General features: G+C 38.6%; 1 protein-coding gene across 3 annotated transcripts in view; it reads right to left on the bottom strand.

Moving 5' to 3' along the window:
- Window positions 1-19,110, bottom strand: part of LOC150078191 (voltage-dependent calcium channel subunit alpha-2/delta-2-like) — a 663,667-nt gene extending 644,557 nt beyond the window's left edge. For all 3 annotated transcript variants that reach the window (XM_090384688.1, XM_090384689.1, XM_090384690.1), the window contains exon 1: window positions 19,045-19,110. In XM_090384688.1, the coding sequence (XP_090240814.1) occupies window positions 19,045-19,095 (51 nt within the window). In that variant the 5' untranslated portion in view covers window positions 19,096-19,110. The remainder of the gene's footprint in view (window positions 1-19,044) is intronic.
- Between the last annotated feature and the right edge of the window lie 1,305 nt (window positions 19,111-20,415).

Raw genomic sequence — 20,415 nt, 5'->3', positions numbered from 1 at the left:
AATTAGTGTTATTATGTGATTATGATTTTTTTTAAATGTGAATTAGAAAATAAACAATTTAATCACAGATATTTATAACTATTAGATTAAGTATATTTTACAAATATAAAATTAACATTATGAACATCATTCTTGACTGATTTTAACAAACTTTATAAACTACAGGGTGAATGGTTGGAAAATATTTTTGAATCGCATAATAAAATAGCAGTTACATAAAAGTGCCCCGTAGTCTCAAATCAATGATCCCTCATGTTTGAGCACATTACTGAAATGAGTTCCTTATCCAAACAACAATGAAATGTGTAGCATGTGGTTTCAAGTTCAGGGTACTGCTCCTAGTCCTTTGGACCACACCATTGTCATGCCAGAGATTGACATATTTTTGAATCTAAATTATTCCAAGTTAGGCAACTTAATTCTTGCTTACACCTGTCAGTGTTGAAGTATAATGTGATCTAATTAATTGTATATTACATAATAGAAATATACTGTTGTCTGTCTAGTGGCACTGGTGGTTGCCCACAACTGCACTTTTGTTTCTCTGTGAAGCATACAGAACTCTGTAAAGGCCAGAAATAACTCAAAGACTATTATTGCTTATTTCCAGTAACAAAATATTTAATTATACTTTTTGACAAGCAAGCTTGTTGGGTTTTAAAATAAAATTACTGAAGAATATTCCACCTATTAAGCACAAAATTATTGAGATTTTTAACAAAAACTAAGAACAGAATATACATATGAATCTTTCCTCCTCTGTTTGATAAATATTTTCGCTGATTTTATTTTATAAAAAAAAATCGTTTTATTGGCATATTTTAGAAGTTTTACACATGCACACACAGAGATTCATTAGGAAATAAAATTATGTACAGAAAAGTCACTACATATAAAAGAACATTTTTGCCTACAATTTTTTATTCACAAAATTTACAAAGAGAATTAATTTATTTTAAAATTAAAAATAAGTAAATAAAAATTACAAGTAATGATTAAAAACCATACACAACCCCAGGGGCTTACATCTGGTGAGTATGGGCTTGGCACACCCAGGGTCCTGAGCTGGATATCATCATTCTTCTCTTTCTTGGTGATTCCTCTCTCTCTCTCTCTCTCTCTCTCTCTCTCTCTCTCTCTCTCTCTCTCTCTCTCTCTCTCTCTCTCTCTCTCTCTCTCTCTCAGGGTAACTTGGAAATTTTTTGGCTGGTGCAGCATAAGCCTCAGGCTTCCTTGCACTATATGGCTAATAATAATAATAATAATAACAACAATAATAAAATTATGTATATGAAAGAATCATTTATTTTTAATTACAGTACTACTTGAGGTAGATGATTCCTGATTTAGATTTTTTTTCAATAAGATAGACTTTTCCATGAAAAATAATTTTTTTGAATTGTTTGTGCTGTGGCTCTTCCACGTTTTCCTGTACATACAGTGGCAGAAAAAACTGCCACTGCATCACTTGTGAATTTTGCAAATAATGTGTTTTGCGCTGCACTGTGGGTTGCAGAAATGTTCAAAATGCATTTCCTAGATGGAATATATATTTCTGTGAATGAAATCCAATAAAAAGACTCCACCTGATATACCTAATTGCCATTAATACCTTCCCAAAGGGTAAAATGCGTAATTAATGGAAATATGAGAAATCATGCAAATGGCAATCATGACAACCAAACATACATTTTATTGAATTTACGTGTACAAACTGAAATGACAAGTTATAGTATTATGTACTGTAAATCAGCAAAATAAGTCCTCGATATTTTGTTGTTCCTCCTTGAGCTGCAATTACATCCTTGCAACGATTTGGCATAGAATTAATCAACTTCTGGATATACGGTTGCCCAATTTCATGGTACCACACTGTTACAATGTTCTCCTAAAACTGAATCTTACTTGTTAGCTTCTTCCGAACAATTTTAGACAACATTATGTACCAGAAATTTTCAAATCTGGACTGTTGCCGGGCCAATCCAACACTGTAATGCCAGAATTCCTGGGGTATGACTGCACCTTAAGGGAGAAAAATGAGGAAAAACATTGGTGTAAGTATGTTTTAAGTCTTGTGAGACAAGAAGATAAACTCATCATTAAATCTAAATAGCATAAAACTTACCAATTTTGCTGTGTGGCAAGGTGCTGAGTCCTGTTGAAAAATGCAGTTTTGTATGTCTGCGTGGTGATCACTAATAATGGGTTTCAGGCACTCCTCCAAGATAGCAGTGTAGGTTTCTGCATTCACCTTTCCATTAATAAACTTAATTCGACCCACCCCTTTGCTTGTTATGCAACCCCAGATCATCTGACCGGCGGGGACTATACAGTCGATGTTATGCTTCCGATTTTCATCTTCTGACATATCGCTTCCCATCTGAGCCACGCAGGTTGAATTTCAATTCATCAGAAAAGATGACAGTGTCCCATTGCTCTTTTGTGAATGAAACATGTTTTAACCAAAGCAAGTCGCTTCTTCCTCATTTGTTGGGTCAACAAAGGCTTTTTTCTTGGGCTGATAGGCATGCAGACCACATTCCAAAAGCCACCTTTGGATAGTTTATGCACTAGTTTCAACACCACAATGCCATCTCAAAGTCCAGTTTTAGATCTGGAGCATTAGCATGGCAATTACAAAGGCATAGTCATTTCAAATATTAACCTTGGGAAGGCGTAGTCACTCTCTTATGGCTTGATCCAGGTCTTCTCTTCACATCACTGGTTTCACGCTTTAATTTCAGCACCTGTTGACTGGTTATTTATTGTTATTTGGTTTTTAGAAGCATTAGCAACTAAGGCCATATTGCTCTGGGGATATGCAGTGGTCATTCCCTGACCTTTCCGCATCCTCCATATTTGGTGGTCACGGGCTCAAACCCCGGTCTAATCAAGAAGAGTGTGCTATGCACTGCTGCTCCTGCCCACCTGGCTACAGAGGCGCCACCGTTGACTGGTGGCAGCCTATTTTATCAGTGATAGCACACGTAGAAAGCCCTTCCTGGGACAGAGCAACAGCTACACTTTTTTTTCTTGGTGTCAACTGAGCATATGGAGCCATGCTTACACCTCTGAAAAACAGGAAACTAATGAGCATGTATACCCTTCCAATGCTGTATTTATAGAAACGGCTGATGCAATATCTTGCAATTACTGTCTGATGAAATAGAAGTGTTATCTTTTATTATTATTATTATTCGTTTATTAACCACAAGAAACTGTGCATCACCCTGGGATGGCAGTGTGCCAGGAGGGTGTGAGATTTACATACTGAGGTGCGAGGAACCACACGTACAATGTACAAGAGTACATGTATGCTCAACCCGATATATTTACAGAATTGAACTTACATACGCTTGAAATAAAAACAAAGTTTATAGCAATAGATATCAGAAGTAAAAAAAATAATAAAAAAAAAAAATGCAGCAGGCAAAAAGACCAGATGTAGGCGATTGTCACAGGTTCAACAGTTGGTAGCAGTTCTTGAGGCATTCCTTTCTGTAGAGTTTGTCCTCACATAACTTATCAGGGTTGATGCCCAGTTTGTTGTAGATTTGGAGGCAGTTGACCGGAAACATGTCCCTAAGGGAATCAGTTTGTAAGTGTAAACTGCAGAGGATAGCAGGAGTCGCGGCATTCACCTCTTGTCTTCTTTGGGCCAGAGATTAACAGGGATGCAGATGGAGCATCAATTCGGCCTGTGATAAGCCGTGCTAGCATGAATGCATTTCTTGTCATGATGAGAAGTCTCCATGGAGTGGTCCCTAGATTAGCTTGGAGGATGGATCTAGAGATAGTAAAAGGGTGACCCATCACCCTGTTCATCCATGAGCAACCAATATTCTAGATTGAGGTACTTTTTTTTTTTTTAGGTGGGAGGCAGGAGCAGATGACCAAATTTCAGATGCGTAGAGAGGGATGGGGTAATGCACCTCAGGATGTACCGACAAAGCAGCGCTGGCTGATGCACACCAACGAGTTCCTGATGCACTGCCCACAGTGCCACGTATGTCTTCTGTCTCGTCCTGACAAAGTGAGGCTGGAAGGTGAGTCCAACATCCCAGGTGAGGCCTAGGTCTGTGTAGGAAGTTACCCTTTGCACCCTTTCCCCTGCCAACGAAATTTTTAACATAATTTTTAACTCTTTTTTTTTTTTTTTTTTTTTTTTTTTTGTTATCGGTAGTTGAGCAGATTTGGAAGGGTTCAGATGCAACCCAATTATGGCTAGATAGTTTTCTAGTTTCATTATCTGTGTAGAGGCCTGTTGGTTAATATCAAGGATCTGATCAGGATGGCTTGAACTCATGTAGAACTTCAGATCATCGGCATAAGAGAAAGTTAGAATTACATATACTAGGAAAGGTTGCAAAACTACTGCGAAGAGGATTGTTGAAAGCACACTCCCTTGCAGGATGCCTCTTGTGATGTCGAAAGTTACTGGAAGTTGTTGACAGTAATAGACAGATGTCTGAGAAGTAGGATGGACTTCAAGATTTGTAGAGGTATCTGCCAGACCAAAGTAGTGCTTCAGAATAGTAAAGAGAGTTGGTAGGTATATTCTATCATATGCCGATTTAATGTCCAGGAAGATAATGTCGATCTGGGATTTGTTGTTGATGGCCTGTTGGATTCTGAAGAGAGTACCTAGAAGATTGGTAGTTGTTGATCTCTTGTGCAGAACGGTATGAAGGTATTCGGGCCTGTGACCAAAGCAGTGCTGGGCAATTGCTGGCTGAATCACTTTCTCAAAGATTTTAAGTAAAGAGCAACTGATGGAAATTGGTCGCAGACCTTTCGGAGATTTAGGTTTCCTAATCTTTGGAATAGGCTTGACATGGTAAGATCTCCAAATCGATGGAACGATTCCAGATTGTAAAATTCGTCTGAAAATGTGGAGTGGAAGGTAAACGATGTATGTGCTACATATTTTTACTATGAATAATGGGAAACCATCTGGTCTTACAATAGCTTTGTTAGGTAATTTGTTGATGACATCAATCAGGATAACTCTAGATATTTCTATGTCATTCATCTGTGCACTAGATAACCAGTCCTCCTGTGAGAGAGAGGAATCTGGATCTGGAAAATCTGCCTGCAGGAGGTTGCACTGTACCCATTCCTGGAGAAGCTTTTGATCAATGATATGATGGTTTGTCTGGTGTGATAGAATCCTTCTACTCCTCTTTAACCTATCAAGAACAGCTGGATTTAGGACTTGTCTTTTCTTTTTTAGGAAGTAAGCTCTTTCTTTCTTAAATATGGTGAGGTCTGAGGAAATTTGAGATTTCTGCCATTTCCAGTAATCCTTCTGCTTCCTGATGAAGGCCAACTTGGTTTATTTATTAAAACACCGATTCGACTTGCTACAAATCCTAACTTAAGATCCTAATCCTAAGATTCGAGTGTTGGCATTCAAGGTGAGCGGACGTGCTTTGTCAGGGCTCCTCAGTTAAGTGGATTGGATTACTGTTGATTAGTGCTTTTAAATATTTGATTTATTTAGATATTGTTGGATTATTTTGTTATAGGTTTTCCTGTAACAGTTTGATTTTAATAACATTATAGATATAATTTTTTAAAGTTAATTTTCTTTGATATTTAGCTAATTTTATAATGGTAGTTACGAGATCTGCCTTAAACACGTCACAGGATATTGTGACTCACGGAAATAGCCGATGGCGATTTACGGGTGAGTCATGATTTAATCTGCTGCGGAACCTGTGGAATGTTTTCCAAGGTCGACCTGGTGACTAATCATAGCTCACCTGGGGATTCTCTTCTTTGTGATCAATGTAAGGAGTGTGCACCAATCTTAAATTACAATTTAGTGCACTGATGGAACAATTTGAGTCCCTGAAAAAACGGGTACTTGCCCTCGAGAATAATCTGGGAGCTCGTCAGGGACTCAAAGACTCCAGCAATCTACCAAGTGATGCACACCCGATTCGAGCCTCAAAACAGAAAAACCAAGTTCAAACTACTCTGGTTAAAAAGGACATTATTTTATTAGGAGACTCCATTGTCAGGGAAATGGGGAATATTTTTTGTAATAAGGATAGGTGGAGTAGAACCAGGTCTGGCAGGAGAAACTATTAATGATGTCACCAACAGATTGTCAGATTTTAAGGGGGGTAAAGAGAATATTATTATTCGTGTGGTGACTAATGACATTAAATGTACACGATCTGACGATTTGTTGGAAAAATACAGGACCGTGCTGAGGAAATGCCGCGAGCTAGGCCACAATGTCTATGTGTCTGCAATTCTGCCCAGACATGATAGGAGGGATTATATATTAAAAGCCTTGTGGATTAACTCAAGACTTGAAGGACTCTGCAAGGCTTTAGGGGGGAAATTTCTATCAGCATGACCCACACTTGTAGGTAGAAGGAATTTGTTTTGTAGAGACGGGATACACTTAAACAAAGGTGGTGCAAATGTTTTTGCTAGTATTATTGAGGATACCTTAAAGGTTCGGGGAAACTGCTAGTTCAGGGGGGATGTGGGTAATATTGACACACGTTTATCTGATAATATTGGTCAAAGTAACTCTTGCACATGCCTCAAGAGTTCTTATCTGTTATCCCAACTGGCCATATTATCTACATGCTCTGGGGGCAGAAACATCTCAAGTCAGCAGGTAGCTAAATCCAGGGAAGCGAGCCTAAAAAACTTCAAGGGTTGTGTTAGGGTTGTTAAATATACAAGAACAGTAAGCCTTAATTGTTTAGATAGTAACGTTAGAAGCGTCGTCAATAAAATGAGCGAATTCGAAATGCTGGTTAAAACAAGTAATGCGGACATAATTGGGCTTACGGAGATGTGGTGCTACCCGGAAATTGGGGATGCTGAGTTTCAGTATGGCTTGTATAATGTATTTAGGAAGGATAGGGTAGATAGAAGGGGTGATGGGGTAATGCTTCTTATCAGAAGCAGCTTGAGTGCAACGATAGCTTTCCCGGATTCAGACGTTTCACATGCTAGTATAGAATCTGTATGGTGTGAGATAGTTGGAAACAAAAGGTATAATGCGAGTAGGAGTAATCTACAGACCAGGTGATTGTGAAGATTATGACGAAAGCCTTTACATGCAAATGGAATGGGCAAGTAAGCGTCAATGTCTTATTATGGGTGATTTCAATTTGCCTCTAATTGATTGGAGTAAATGGGAAGGAAACTCAACATGGGGAACAAAATTTTTAAATCAACTAGATGACTGTTATTTGTATCAACATATCAACTAGAGGAAAGCATATCTTAGACCTCATCATCACCCACGAATCAGATGACATAATTGGCTGACAGTAGAGGAACCAGTAGCAGGAAGTGATCACGGAGTTCTACGGTGGATGATGAGAGAGAGAGGTAGCAGTAGTAAAAGGCAAAGGAATGGGTTTTAATTTCAGAAAAGGAAATTACGATGCCTTAAGGTACTACATGGCCTCTATTAACTGGGTAGATATTGCACAGAGAATGAATACAATTGATCTGTGGTATGCTTTTAAAACATTAATCACAGATGCCTTGAATGCGTATTTACCATTAAAAAAAATACTCCACGAGGAGGGTTCCAAGTTGGATGAATAGTGAAGTTGCCACATTACTTGAGCAGAAAAAGGTGGCATGGAAAGGTTACAGAGCAATAAAAAGTACTGAAGCCTATAACAGCCACAAGAAGATCTGTAATAGAGCCACAGAAAAGGTTCGACAAGCAAAGGCAGTTTATGAGAAATCACTAGCAAACAGAGCAAAGAGGAGGGATAAGGAATTCTTCACATATATAAATGCCAAGAAGAACAGGACAAACCAGATCGGACCTTTACGTAAAGGAAAGGGGATAGTATTAAATACACCAGCTGCCGTTGCAGATGAACTCAACAGTTATTTTGCATCGATATTTACAAATGAAAAACTTTTGTGGCAATGGGAAATTGCGGGAGCGAAGTTGAAAATATGTAATTAATGATACTGAAATTTCGCAAGATTATTTAATGAAAAAACTTTCGAGCCTAAAGGCCAGTAAGACTCCTGGAGTTGATGGAATATACCCTATAATCTTAAGGGAGGCGGCAAGTGAGTGCATTGAACCATTGAGGCTAATCATGCAAGCATCACTAGACTCTGGGGAGATTCCGTTGGATTGGAAAAGTGCCAATATATCTCCCATACATGAGGGTGGCTCTAAGAGTGAAGTGGGAAATTATTAACCTGTCAGTCTGGCTTCAGTGGTAGGGAAAATCATGGAAGCAATGATCAAGGGTCAAATTCAGGATCATTTGGATCGAATTGAGATTCACAAGGATACTCAGCATGGTTTTGTAAAGGGAAAATCATGTTTAACAAATCTGGTTCGCTATTTTGAAAGGGTCACTCACTAGCTGGATTTAGGGAATAATTTCGACATTGTTTATTTAGATTTCAGCAAAGCTTTTGACTCAGTCCCACATGAGCGGTTGCTTTATAAGCTGGAACAGGTTGGAATCACTGGGAAAATCCTTAGATGGATAGCAGGATGGCTTCAGGGCAGGAGGCAGAGAGTTGTGATAAATGGCTATTCCTCAGATTGGGTTGATATAAGAAGTGGGATTCCCCAAGAATCAGTATTAGGACCACTGTTGTTTTTAATTTTCATAAACGACATCGATGAAGGGATAGAGAGCGCGATGTCTAAATTTGCATATGATGTTAACATTGGTAGAGTAGTTAATGATCACTGTCACGCTGAGCTTCTTCAGAGAGCCCTAGATAGACTTCAGGAATGGTCAGAAAAATGGCAGCTATGCTTTAATCCAACAAAGTGTAAGGTATTACACCTGGGAAACAGTAATCCCAAAATAACTTATTCACTTGGTGGAGTTCAACTAAACCCAGTACTAGAGGAAAGGGACTTGGGTGTTACAATACGGTCAGACATGAAATTCTCTAAGCATTGTAAACAGGTTGCAAGAAAGGCCCATGGTGTCCTATCGATGATCTATCGAACTTTTGCAAGTAGAGATAGGAACGTGATAATCCCATTATATAAGGCTTTTGTTAGACCACACTTGGAATACTGTGTTCATGTATGGAGACCGCACCTAAAGAAAGACATCGAGCTTTTTTTTTTTTTTTTTTTTTTTGGTAGTTGTTGGCGCATCGGCTTCTGTGGCCATAATGCATCTCCCAAAGTTTTTGCAGTACTTTGATCCAAGCCAGAGGTGGAATTCGAACCCGCAACCTTTGGGTTGCCAGGCAGGCACTTTAGCATTAGCATTAGCATTAGTAAAGGCATTTGATGCAAGAAAGCAAGCTTATGCAGCATCAGCCAAAAAAAAAAAAAAAACCCACTTCCACTTCACCCCTCTGTTCGTTCAAAATACCTGTCCAGCTGAGCCTTAAACTTATTTAGGCTATCAACCTCCACCACAAGGGATGGCAGTCTGTTCCACCAACCAACCACCCGCTGGCTAAAGGCAAATTTCCGCACGTCTATCCTACATCTGTCTTTCCTCAATTTGAATTTATGCCCTCTCAGGTGATTTTTCTGAGCTAGAGGAAGAATCCCATCAGCATTGAGCATGCTTAAACCATTCAAGGCTTTATACACCTCTATCAGATCACCTCGCTGGTGCCTAGTCTCCAGACACTGTAATTTGCAAAACTTAAGCCTTTCTTCGTAAGAGCACCCCTTTGTTCCATTCACTAATCTTGTTGCCCTTCTCTGTACTCGTTCCAGCAGCTCTACATCCTTCTTGAAATGAGGCCTCCAGACCTGTATACAGTACTCTAGGTGTGGCCTGACCATTGCCTTATACAATGGAATAATCACCTCCTTATCCCTGCTGGAAAAAGTCCTGTATATCATTGACAATACTCCATGAGCTACTCTTGCAGCCCGTCTGCACTGCTCAGAGAACTTCATATCTGCCTGCACAACCACCCCCAAGTCCCTTTCATTCTCTACCACTGTCAGTGTAGTACCACAGAGTTGATACGTTGCTTTGGGGGTTGCTGTTTCCCATGTGTAGTACTTTACATTTGTCAATGTTAAACATCATTTGCCACCTCTCAGCCCATCTGCTCAACCTTTCCAGATCCTGTTGCAGCAGCATAGTGTCAGTAGTGTCCTTGACAACCCTGCCAACCTTTGTATCATCTGCAAACTTGGACATTAAGCTTGATATACCCTCATCAATATCATTTATAAATACAGAAAACAATAATGGACCCAACACTGAGCCCTGAGGGACTCCACTAATAACGTTAGTCCACGATGAGCAGTGTCCATTGATTACCACTCTCTGTCTTCTCCCCCTCAACCACCCCTTTATCCATAGCAGCAATTTGCCTCCAATGTCACACTGCTCCAATTTGTGTAGCAGTCTTCCATGTGCAACAGTATCAAAAGCCTTTCTAAGATCCAAGTATATAATATCAAAGTTATTCCCTGCATCCAGTTCTTTTGTGACTGCATCATAGTATCCAATCAAGTTGGTCAGGCAAGACTTCCCCTTAACAAAACCATGCTGTGTCTGAGCTATAACTGAAGTCTTGTCTAAATGATCCTGCAGTGCTTCTTTAACCAGTGCCTCCATTAATTTTCCTGGAACAGAAGTTAAGCTCACAGGTCTATAATTACTTGTGTCAGCCTTTGATCCTCCTTTGTGAATTGGGGTCACATTTGCACATTTCCAGTCTATGGGTACCTCCTCTGAGTCCAAGGAAGCTCTCATAATTATGGCTAAGGGTTTGCTTACTTCCTTTGCTGCCTCCTTTAATATAACTGGATAGATCCCATCCACCCCGGGTGCCTTTCTTGTGTTTATCTTCAACAGTTTCTCCTCCACTTTACTCCCAGTTATTTCAAGATTCTGTAGCTTACTGCTAGAGTTGAATACACCTCTGGCATTCCCCTTGCTGAATAACTCCTCATGTGTGAATGTCGATGCAAAATATTCATTTAGTTTGTTAGCTACCTGAGCAGGATCATCAACAGTTGACCCATCAATATCAAGTGGACCAATCTGATTCATCCCCTTCCTTCTAGAGTTTACATAAGTAAAGAACTCTTTGCTGTTTTTCTTTGCATCCCTTGCCAAGGATTTCTCGTAATCTGCCTTCGCCTGCCTAACCTCCTTTGTAACTTGGTTGCATATCAACTTGTATCTATCATAGGCTTCTGTGTCATGTGTTAATTTAAATGTATCCCATGCATTTTTCTTCTCTGCCATATGCCTCATTAGTTCATCTGACATCCATTTTGGCCTAAACCTTGAACAATATTTCTTAGTTGGTATGTAAAGCCTAGTAGCTTCCAAGATAAGTTCTTTGAATGCTTCCCATTTTGAATTTGCTGTTGGTAACATCATCAGTTGGTCCCACTGTATAGAATTTAAATACTGTCTCAGTCCATCGTAGTCGCCTTTACGGAAGCAATAACCCTTCCCTTTACCCCTAATGGTAGTTACCTCTTTCAGTAAATCCCACTTCAGCACACTGTGATCACTGCCACCTAGTGGTTCATTTATCTGCAGATTCTTAATGCATGAAGAATCACTGCTGATAATCAAATCAAGAGTATTACTCCCTCTAGTTGCCTCCCGAACATGCTGATGTAGAAAACAATCATCCAATAAATCCACAAAAGCCCTGCTAGTGTGTGAGTAACCAGCCCCCAAATTCCAGTCAATATCTGGGAAATTAAAATCTCCCATTATAAGACTCTCTGATTTACTGGCCCACTCTATTTCCCTGTACAGTTCCTTATTATACTCATCAGAGTCATTAGGCCTATAGCACACTCCTACTCTCAATTTTGATCTCCCAATGCTTATGTCACACCAAACTGACTCAACACTGCACTGTCCAGCGATGTCGACTGGCTTCACTTCCTTGGTTTTTATGTGTTTCTTAACTAATAGCATAACCCCTCCCCCCTTCCTATCCTGTCTATCCTTTCTGTAGACGTTGTACTCCCCAAATTGCAGTTCTGCATCCCTTATATCTGTGTGACACCACGTCTCTGATATCCCAACAATATCTGCCTTCGATGTTTTGAGCAATACCTCAAATTCATCAAATTTATTTACTAAACTCCTAGCATTGGTGTACACGCAAGTATACCTGCACCTGTTTCTATTCTTAGCTACCCTAACACAACCCATGTGTTTACTTGTACCGCAATGTCTCCCAGCAGTCTCTGAAATACCATGCATCTTGTTTTTCAGGCTTCTGCTCATTCTAATAGAAGCAGTGCAAGAATCTCTTTCACCTCTGCCAGTGGCTACTGTCAATCTATTGGTCTGGGCTATCAACTGGGCTACCCACCCGGCTAGCCCAGTTGGCTTTGATTGGATACTACGATGTGGTCACAAAGGAACTGGACGCAGAAAATAATGTTAATATCATATATTTGGATCTTAGAAAGGCTTTTGATACTGTCGCACATTGAAGGCTGCTGCACAAATTAGAGCAGTGTGGTATTGAAGGAAAATTGCTGCTTTGGATAAAGGGATGGTTGAGAGTGGGAGAAGACAGAGAGTGGTAATCAATGGACACTGCTCTTTGTGGACTAATGTTATTAGTGGAGTCCCTCAGGGTTCAGTGTTGGGTCCATTGTTATTTTCTGTATTTATAAATGATATTGATGATGGTATATCAGGTTTAATGTCCAAGTTTGCAGACAATATGAAGGTTGGCAGGGTTGTTAAGGACACTAATGACAGTACGCTGCTGCTGCAGCAGGATCTAGAAAAGTTGAGCAGATGGGCTTAGAGGTGGCAAATGTAAAGTACTACATATGGAAAGCAGTAACCCCAGAGTAACATATCAACTCTGTGGTACTACACTGAGAGTGGTAGAGAAAGAAAAGGACCTGGGGATAATTATGCAGACAGATATGAAGTTTTCTGAGTAGTGCAGACGGTCTGTAAGAGTATCTCATGGTGTCTTGTCAATGATATACAAGAATTTTTCTAGCAGGGATAAGGAGGTGATTATCCACTTTTATAAGGCAATGATCAGGCCACACCTTGAGTACTGTATACAGATCTGGAGGCCTCATTTTAAGAAGAATGTAGAGCTGTTGGAACGAGTACAGAGAAGGGCAACGAGATTAGTGAATGGAACTAAGGGTTGCTCTTACAAAGAAAGGCTTAAGTTTTGCAGATTACAGTCTGAAGACTAGTCACCTGCGAGGTGATCTGATTGAGGTATATAAAGACTTGAATGGTTTGAGAATGCTCAATGCTGATGGGATTCTTCCTCTTGCTCAGAATAATCACCTGAGAGAGCATAAATTGAAATTGAGGAAAGACAGTTGTAGGATCGATGTGAGGAAGTTTGACTTTAGCTAGCGGGTAGTTGATTGGTTCCAAATACCTGTCCAGCTCAGCCTAAATAAATTTAAGGCTGAGCTGGACAGGTATTTGAAACGAATAGAGGGTGAAATGGGAGCAGTTTTTTTTTTTTTTTTTTGGCTGATGCTGCATAAGCTTGCTTTCTTGCATCATATGCCTCTACTAATGTTAATCCTAATAAGAAATATCAATTTCATTAGCAACTTTGTGGATAGTTAAACATTGATCACTCCTGATGAGAACGAAAACACAAGCAACTGAATATAGGTTTTTGAAACTGAAGGGTGGTGGGCAGAGCAAAGATCATCTTTGATAGATGAGCAACTCTCTTTAAACTTTGAACCACTGAAAAGTCTTCAGTAGTCCAAAGGCATCTCTTGGAATCTTATCCAAAAGGTGAATTTAATATTTTGTAAGGTTCTGTTTCACTTTTTCCTAATCTGAAACAAAATTTGTTGCAAATTCACCAATCCGTAAAATCACTCATTTTGAAATACAACAAAACACAAAAAACATCTTATATTCAATGGACACTAAATCAGAACAACTGTAGATAAACGGGTAATTCACAAACTACTATGTCTAGATGAGACAAATTATGTCCAACAAGTTAAAACTCATTACAATGTCACAATTCAATTTCAATATACAGAAAGTCAGTCCACAAACTTTTTTTTTTATCATATTTAATGTTGTGCATAATCCCAAATGAATCAGAATTATTAACAATTATATTGTTAATAATTCTGATTCATTTTGTTATGTGCATTAGAGAAATGACTCTGAAATCACAAAATAAGTGTTTACTCTACCAATTAAGAAGTATGTGTGATATACTTTGGGTGCAAGCTGGAAAATCTGGACAAAAGCATACTTCTCCTACTAGTTGCAGTTCACATGCAAGGTCACTGAGAAGATGATTAGAGGATTTGCATTCATCGATGCCATTTATCTGAATGGTCAAGCACAAGGGTATGCAAATACACACAATAGGGTGACTGCAGTTCAATCCTGCATAACTACTAAATACAGTAATGTTCTTGTATCTCTATAATTTTTCAACTCCTCTGGCATTATGTGGTTGTCCTGAAGTAAGAAATGCAAAATTCATTTTATTTACTCCTGTTTGACTTGTATATTTGGATTTTCTTCAAAGTCAAAATATTTCACAAAATAGTCAAACTTGCTACCTGTTATGTAACCTACCTCAGCCACCTAAAATACAAACTTTGAAAGAAAAAGAATCTAGCATTGACTCAGACAGTGAACTGATCGCAAAATATGAATTCAAGGATATGGACTTTCATCCAATTTTTTTTAATGAAAATCCAAAAAGTGAAAGGTAATATAACCTATAGTACTTAGTACTCTGCATGGGTTGAAGATTTAAAAGACAGAAGATACTTGTTGACATCAGACTTGAATTTCTGTACATTATAATTTCCAGGAATAACATGAAGGACGGTTGTTCTAGAAAACAGAAGTTGAAGGGTTAAATGAGAGAGAGAGAGAGAGAGAGAGAGAGAGAGAGAGAGAGAGAGAGAGAGAGAGAGAGATACCAATTGAGAAGAACAGTGCATGAATGAATTTTCTGTAAACACAGAAAAGGCATGCTACAGAAACAGAATGTCAATAATACAGAGAGTGGAGAGACTTTGTAAGAGGTGGATTTAATTAACCTGACTGCCCTCTTTTGAACACTCTCTAGAAGCCTCAGAGAGGTTTTAGGTGCACCACTCCAGATATGGGAACTATATTCCATGGTAGGATGGATTTGAGATTTGTATAGAGTGAGAAGTTGTTCAGAAGAAAAGTAACGGTCACAGCTAAAGAGAAAACACAGATTTTTAGATGAAGAGGAAGCAGTATTCGTGATGTGCTTATGCTAAGTGAGGTTATGAGTTAGAGTAAACCCTAATAGAGATATGTGGCCTTGTCTAGAGATCCGAGTGTCCATCAAAGATAAGCATGGGAGCAAAAGACTCTTTTTTTGCAAGATATGAGAGAGGGCTAAGTTTTAGGACTGAAATGAATTAAGTTATCTTTGCTCCATTGGAGAATTACTTGGAGATCAGTATTTAAGGAATTGGTGGTGGCTATTCAAGAAGATAAAGCTATTTGTGCAGGGCAAGGATGCTCAAACTGCAAGATGGAATGTAACATGCTACCACCTGCAAAACTATGGATAGAATTTCCAGTCAATGGAAGAAGTTCATTAACATACAAGGAGAATAAGGGTGGGAGAAAGAACTGAATCTTGGGGAAAACTAGCATTAGCAGAGAAGTTAGAAAACAGAAAGCCATCTACCACTAGCTGCAGTCAGTAGTCAGAAAGAAAACTGGATAACCAATTTCAAAAAACAGTCAGCAATCCATAAGATAGAAGCTTATCTATACAGCTTTTATGCCAAATGCAATCAAAAGCTTTAGAAATGTCAACAGCAACTGCCTAAGTTTCACCTGACTTTTCCATTGAATTTGTCCATAGAGGAGTAACACAAGCCAATAAATCGCCAGTTGATTGAGATGATGAAATCCATATTAGCAATCATTAATCAGATGGAAAGTTTTGTGATAGTCTAAACTTTATTTAATTTAATTTTGTTTTCGTAATCAAAATTAAATAACCTTGTTAGTGAACTGAATTTATCGAAAAATAAGGGCAACATAGGTTCCTGATTGCAAGGATCAAACCTAGACAAACACACCAAGATATGTACTATGTGACTTGGTACTTGTACCATGTTTACAAGTGCCAAGTCACAAAAACTTTGAACTCATAAACAAAGAAAATACATAAAAAAATAGTCAATGTCAATTTTCTAGGTAATTAGAGAATAGAAAATTATGATGATATTGTCAAGAAATGTTGGATGCCTTTAAAAAAATGGATTGCAATAAGTCCTTAAAGATACATTTCCTGCATTTTACAGTATTTTATATCAGATCTGGGTGTTGCTGGATGAATATGCCAAAACATAATCCCATACAGAAAAGCACCAACAAGGAGAGTGGAATGTAAATAAGCTAGCTGTCTACTAATGGATGTTAATCAGAGAAGTTACAGATGTCAATTATTTTAAATAAAAATATAACACAATATAATAATTTTTTTCAATTAAATTTATTCATAATTTAAATCAATTAATAAATTTAATGATACATTAAACAAACCAGATGTTTTGGAGATCCTAGCCTTCTTCCATAGTAAAAAATATACACTGTCCAGTCAAAACATTATGATGACCTCTGTTCTAGCAATCAGCTGTTCTTCCCTGCCTGGCGGCATGCACATCATAGTGAGAATCAGTAAATATGATACTGCAGGTTCATGGAATGTAATCCACATGAAGTTTTTTTTTTTTTTTTTTTTTTTGGTAGTTGTTGGCGCATCAGCTTCTGTGGCCATAATGCACCTCCCAAGGTTTTTGCAGTACTTTGATCCAAGCCCGAGGCGGGAATCGAACCCGCGACCTTTGGGTTGCCAGGCAGGCACTTGGCCCACCCGGCTAGCCCGGTCGGCCCATATGAAATACTTGACTGACATGGGCAAGGGACATGATCTGACAGACTTTGAAAAAGGGATGGCTGTTGGGTGCTGGTTGAAGAGTTGTAATATTACAGAAACTGCATATCTTTTAAACTGTTTTCAGAGTGTTGTAGTTAAGGTGTTCCGAGAGTGGACATAGTGCATTTGTAACATGGTGCCAATAGTTCTCCACAAAACCACACTTAGTGGCACTGTGAAGATGCAAGATTGCAAAGCCAGATGAGTGTGAGTTGTGTTGGGTACCACATTACAAGAGTGGTGAGTCTTGGAGAGAGCAACAATCATGGACAAAGGCAGGTCCCCACCACCTTGTGGATGGTGGTGAACCCAGGCTGTCCCACCTTGTGCAAACTACTAGATGAAAAATGGTGGAACGGCAGCTGACCATGGACTTTAATCAAGAAATGATCAGTGGTATTTCCAAGACCACAATCCAATGAACCCTCCTTCATATGGGCCTGCAGAGTAGGTGCCCAGTCAAGATAGCCATAGTTACAGCAACCCATGCCAATGATGCATAAATTTTTGTCATCTGATCAATTGCATCACTGGACCACTGATGGCTGGGAAAATGTTGCCTTTTCTGATGAATCATGTTTCCTACTGTGCCATGTGGATGGAAGGTACAGTGACAAACTGCAGAGAGGAATCACTCCAATGTCTTTGTCCAACAGAAACAGGCAGGCGGCAAAAATGTTTTGTTATGGGCGATGTTTTCCTGAGAATCTCTCTGAGACCTTGTACCCTTATGCTGCACTCTGAAAGCTAAAAACTACCTATCCATTGTGGCTAATCAGATACACCCTTTCATGATGACTGTCTTCTCAGATGGTACAGGCATGTTCCAGCAGGATCATGCACCCTGCCACATTGCCTGTATTGTTCAAGAGTGATTTGCTGAACATAACTTCCAGGTGCTACCTTGATTGCTGAATTCATTAGATATGAATCCCAAAGAACATCTCTGGGATTATGTGGATCAACAGATCCAACATTTGAATCTTCCACTATGACCTATCACAGATCTACGGGATGGGATGCAATCCTAGCAACATGGTACAACATACCTCCTGCAACATTTACAGGCCTTATAGAGTCCATGCCTCTCCATGTGGCAGCAGTACTCATGGCAAGAGGAGGATACAACCCAATATCAGGGAGCTGGTCATAATATTTTGACTGACTGGACAGTATATATCTCATCAATAAAGCATGCAACATGGCAATGTTCACTGAATGTCTGGGAGCGGTGTCTGGGAGCGGGTGTTTGCTCTGGCTGCTTAAAATTGACTGATAGACATGTCTGCTGTTGCTTTACTGATTGACGAATTACTGATCAAATAACTTTACAAGTTCATAAAAGCAATAACAGACATTAAGACAGCTTGAAGCAACCAGTGTGGGCACCCACAGCAATCCCCCACTCCTGCAATGCTTCTTAAACTTCTAGAAGCATTCCTGACACACTTCTTTTGAAATTGCTCACAGTTCCTATGTCACATTCCAAATAATTTTCTTCCAGAAAATTATTTGGAACGTGACATAGGAACTCCAAATAATTTTCTGGAAGAAAATTATTTGGAACGTAAAACAGGAGCTTTCTCCCACTGACTGTCAGGCATATCTCATTTAAAGATACTGAATAACAGAATAGAACGCCAGTCTATCCCATCACACACATGACAAGTGGCCCAGAATTCCCTTTGAACCTTTCCAATATGTTCTTTGTACCAACTGGAAGATGTAATACCTTCTCACTGAATCTTATTTATGTTTTATTATCGAGGAATATATTTTTTACCATAGAAGGAGGCCAAGACCTCCGAAACATCTGCAAACTAATGTCTGCATTATTAGATTTATTAAATTAATCCAAACTATGAAATGCAGTGTAGCATGTGTTTATTTATCGTATTGTTTATCCTTGAGGTCACCATTACGTCCTTCAACTTCTATGTTTTAAATGTCAGCTTAAGTTTTAGAAAGACAAGACCACCATGGAAAGTACTATGCCACCAGGTTTGCCACAATAGGAAGGTTCAAAGAATCAAGCAGTCCAACAACTAAACCAACGTACAAGGGTTGTCCAATTTAATTTTGATTCTTTAGTTACTTTAAAATAATACATTATTTCCTAAAAGTACAAAATATACATACCTGCAAGGCATTCAACTTATGTTCTAAACTCTTTGTTAAATCAAAAGACATTTTATGGATCAAGAAGCTGCCATCTACAGAAGTCAGTCTTGCTTTTCTTAAATCATCATAGGTCTAAAATTACAAATTACACTGTGATATATTAATTAACATATACTCTCTTTGTTTTGACTATAAAAAAAGCAAAAAAAAACCAGATATATGAATTGTAGTTCAGTTTCTAAAGAAGCAAATATTTATACAGCATCCAATAAATTTAGTAAATTAAAAGAAATAATTTGATTTTATACGATTTTTTTCTATATGACATTTAGCAAAATGTTCAATTAAAAAAATAAGAAACTGTTTATAATTTACTGCTAGGTAACTTATACCTGAAAAAAAAAAAAAAATTCAAGTCAGTATTATACAATACAAAAAAATTATATCCACACTTCAGAATTATTTTGTAAACAACAAATGTGGAATTATATAAATATGTTATATAATTTATTTAGGTCTTAATTCAAGATGCTCTTGACATCTCAAAGGCTTTCGATAATGTTTAGCATAAAGGCCTTCTAAACAAGCTTCCAACTTGCTAAACGTTTTTTGTAATTGGTTATCCAGTTTTCTCTCTGATCGCTCACTGAGGGTGATGGTAGATGGCTCTCTGTCTTCTAACTTCCCCGATAATGCTGGTGTCCCCCAAGGTTCAGTTCTTTCTCTCACTATTTTCCTCTTGTATATTAATGACCTTCTTCCATTGACTGGAAATCCTATCCATAGGTTTGCCAATGATAGCACATTGCATTCCTCTTTCCAGTTTGAGAAACCATGCCCTGCTCAATCAGCTTCAACTTCCCAAACATCCGCTACCAATTCCTTAAATGCTGATCTCTAGGTAATTCTCCAGTGGAGCAAAGACAACTTAGTTGATTTCAATCCTTCTAAAACTCAGTCTTGACTTATATCTCGCAAAAGGATTCTTCTGTTCCTATGCTTAGCTTTGGTGACACTCTGATTTCTAGGCAAGATGATATATCTCTTTTGGGATTTACCCTGACTTCTAATCTCTCTTGGCACAAGCAGATTACAGATATTGCTTCCTCTGCATCCAAAAAACTTGGTTTTCTCTTTTGCTCTCAGCACTACTTTTCTTCCTGTTGGTTGGTTGATATGTTGTTTAATGGCACAAGGGCTGCTAAGCCATATTGTGCCTGATTCTATTTGGTAGTGCAATTACCAGTTAAAATCTGTAAAAATAATCCCGTCTACTTTAAGAAATAAAAGAACTCAGCTAGATTTGCACTGTCTCCAATCAGATGGGGTAATGTCAAAGGTTCTTGCAGATGTGAAAGCGATTTGAAAATTTTGTTTCTATAATTATTA

The sequence above is a fragment of the Mastigoproctus giganteus genome, chromosome 11 (assembly GCF_048544385.1).
Source record: "Mastigoproctus giganteus isolate SK-2022 chromosome 11, ASM4854438v1, whole genome shotgun sequence".
Lineage (NCBI taxonomy): Eukaryota > Metazoa > Arthropoda > Arachnida > Uropygi > Thelyphonidae > Mastigoproctus > Mastigoproctus giganteus.
The sequence above is the reverse complement of the archived record's forward strand: the minus strand, read 5'-3'. Positions and strand labels throughout refer to the sequence as shown.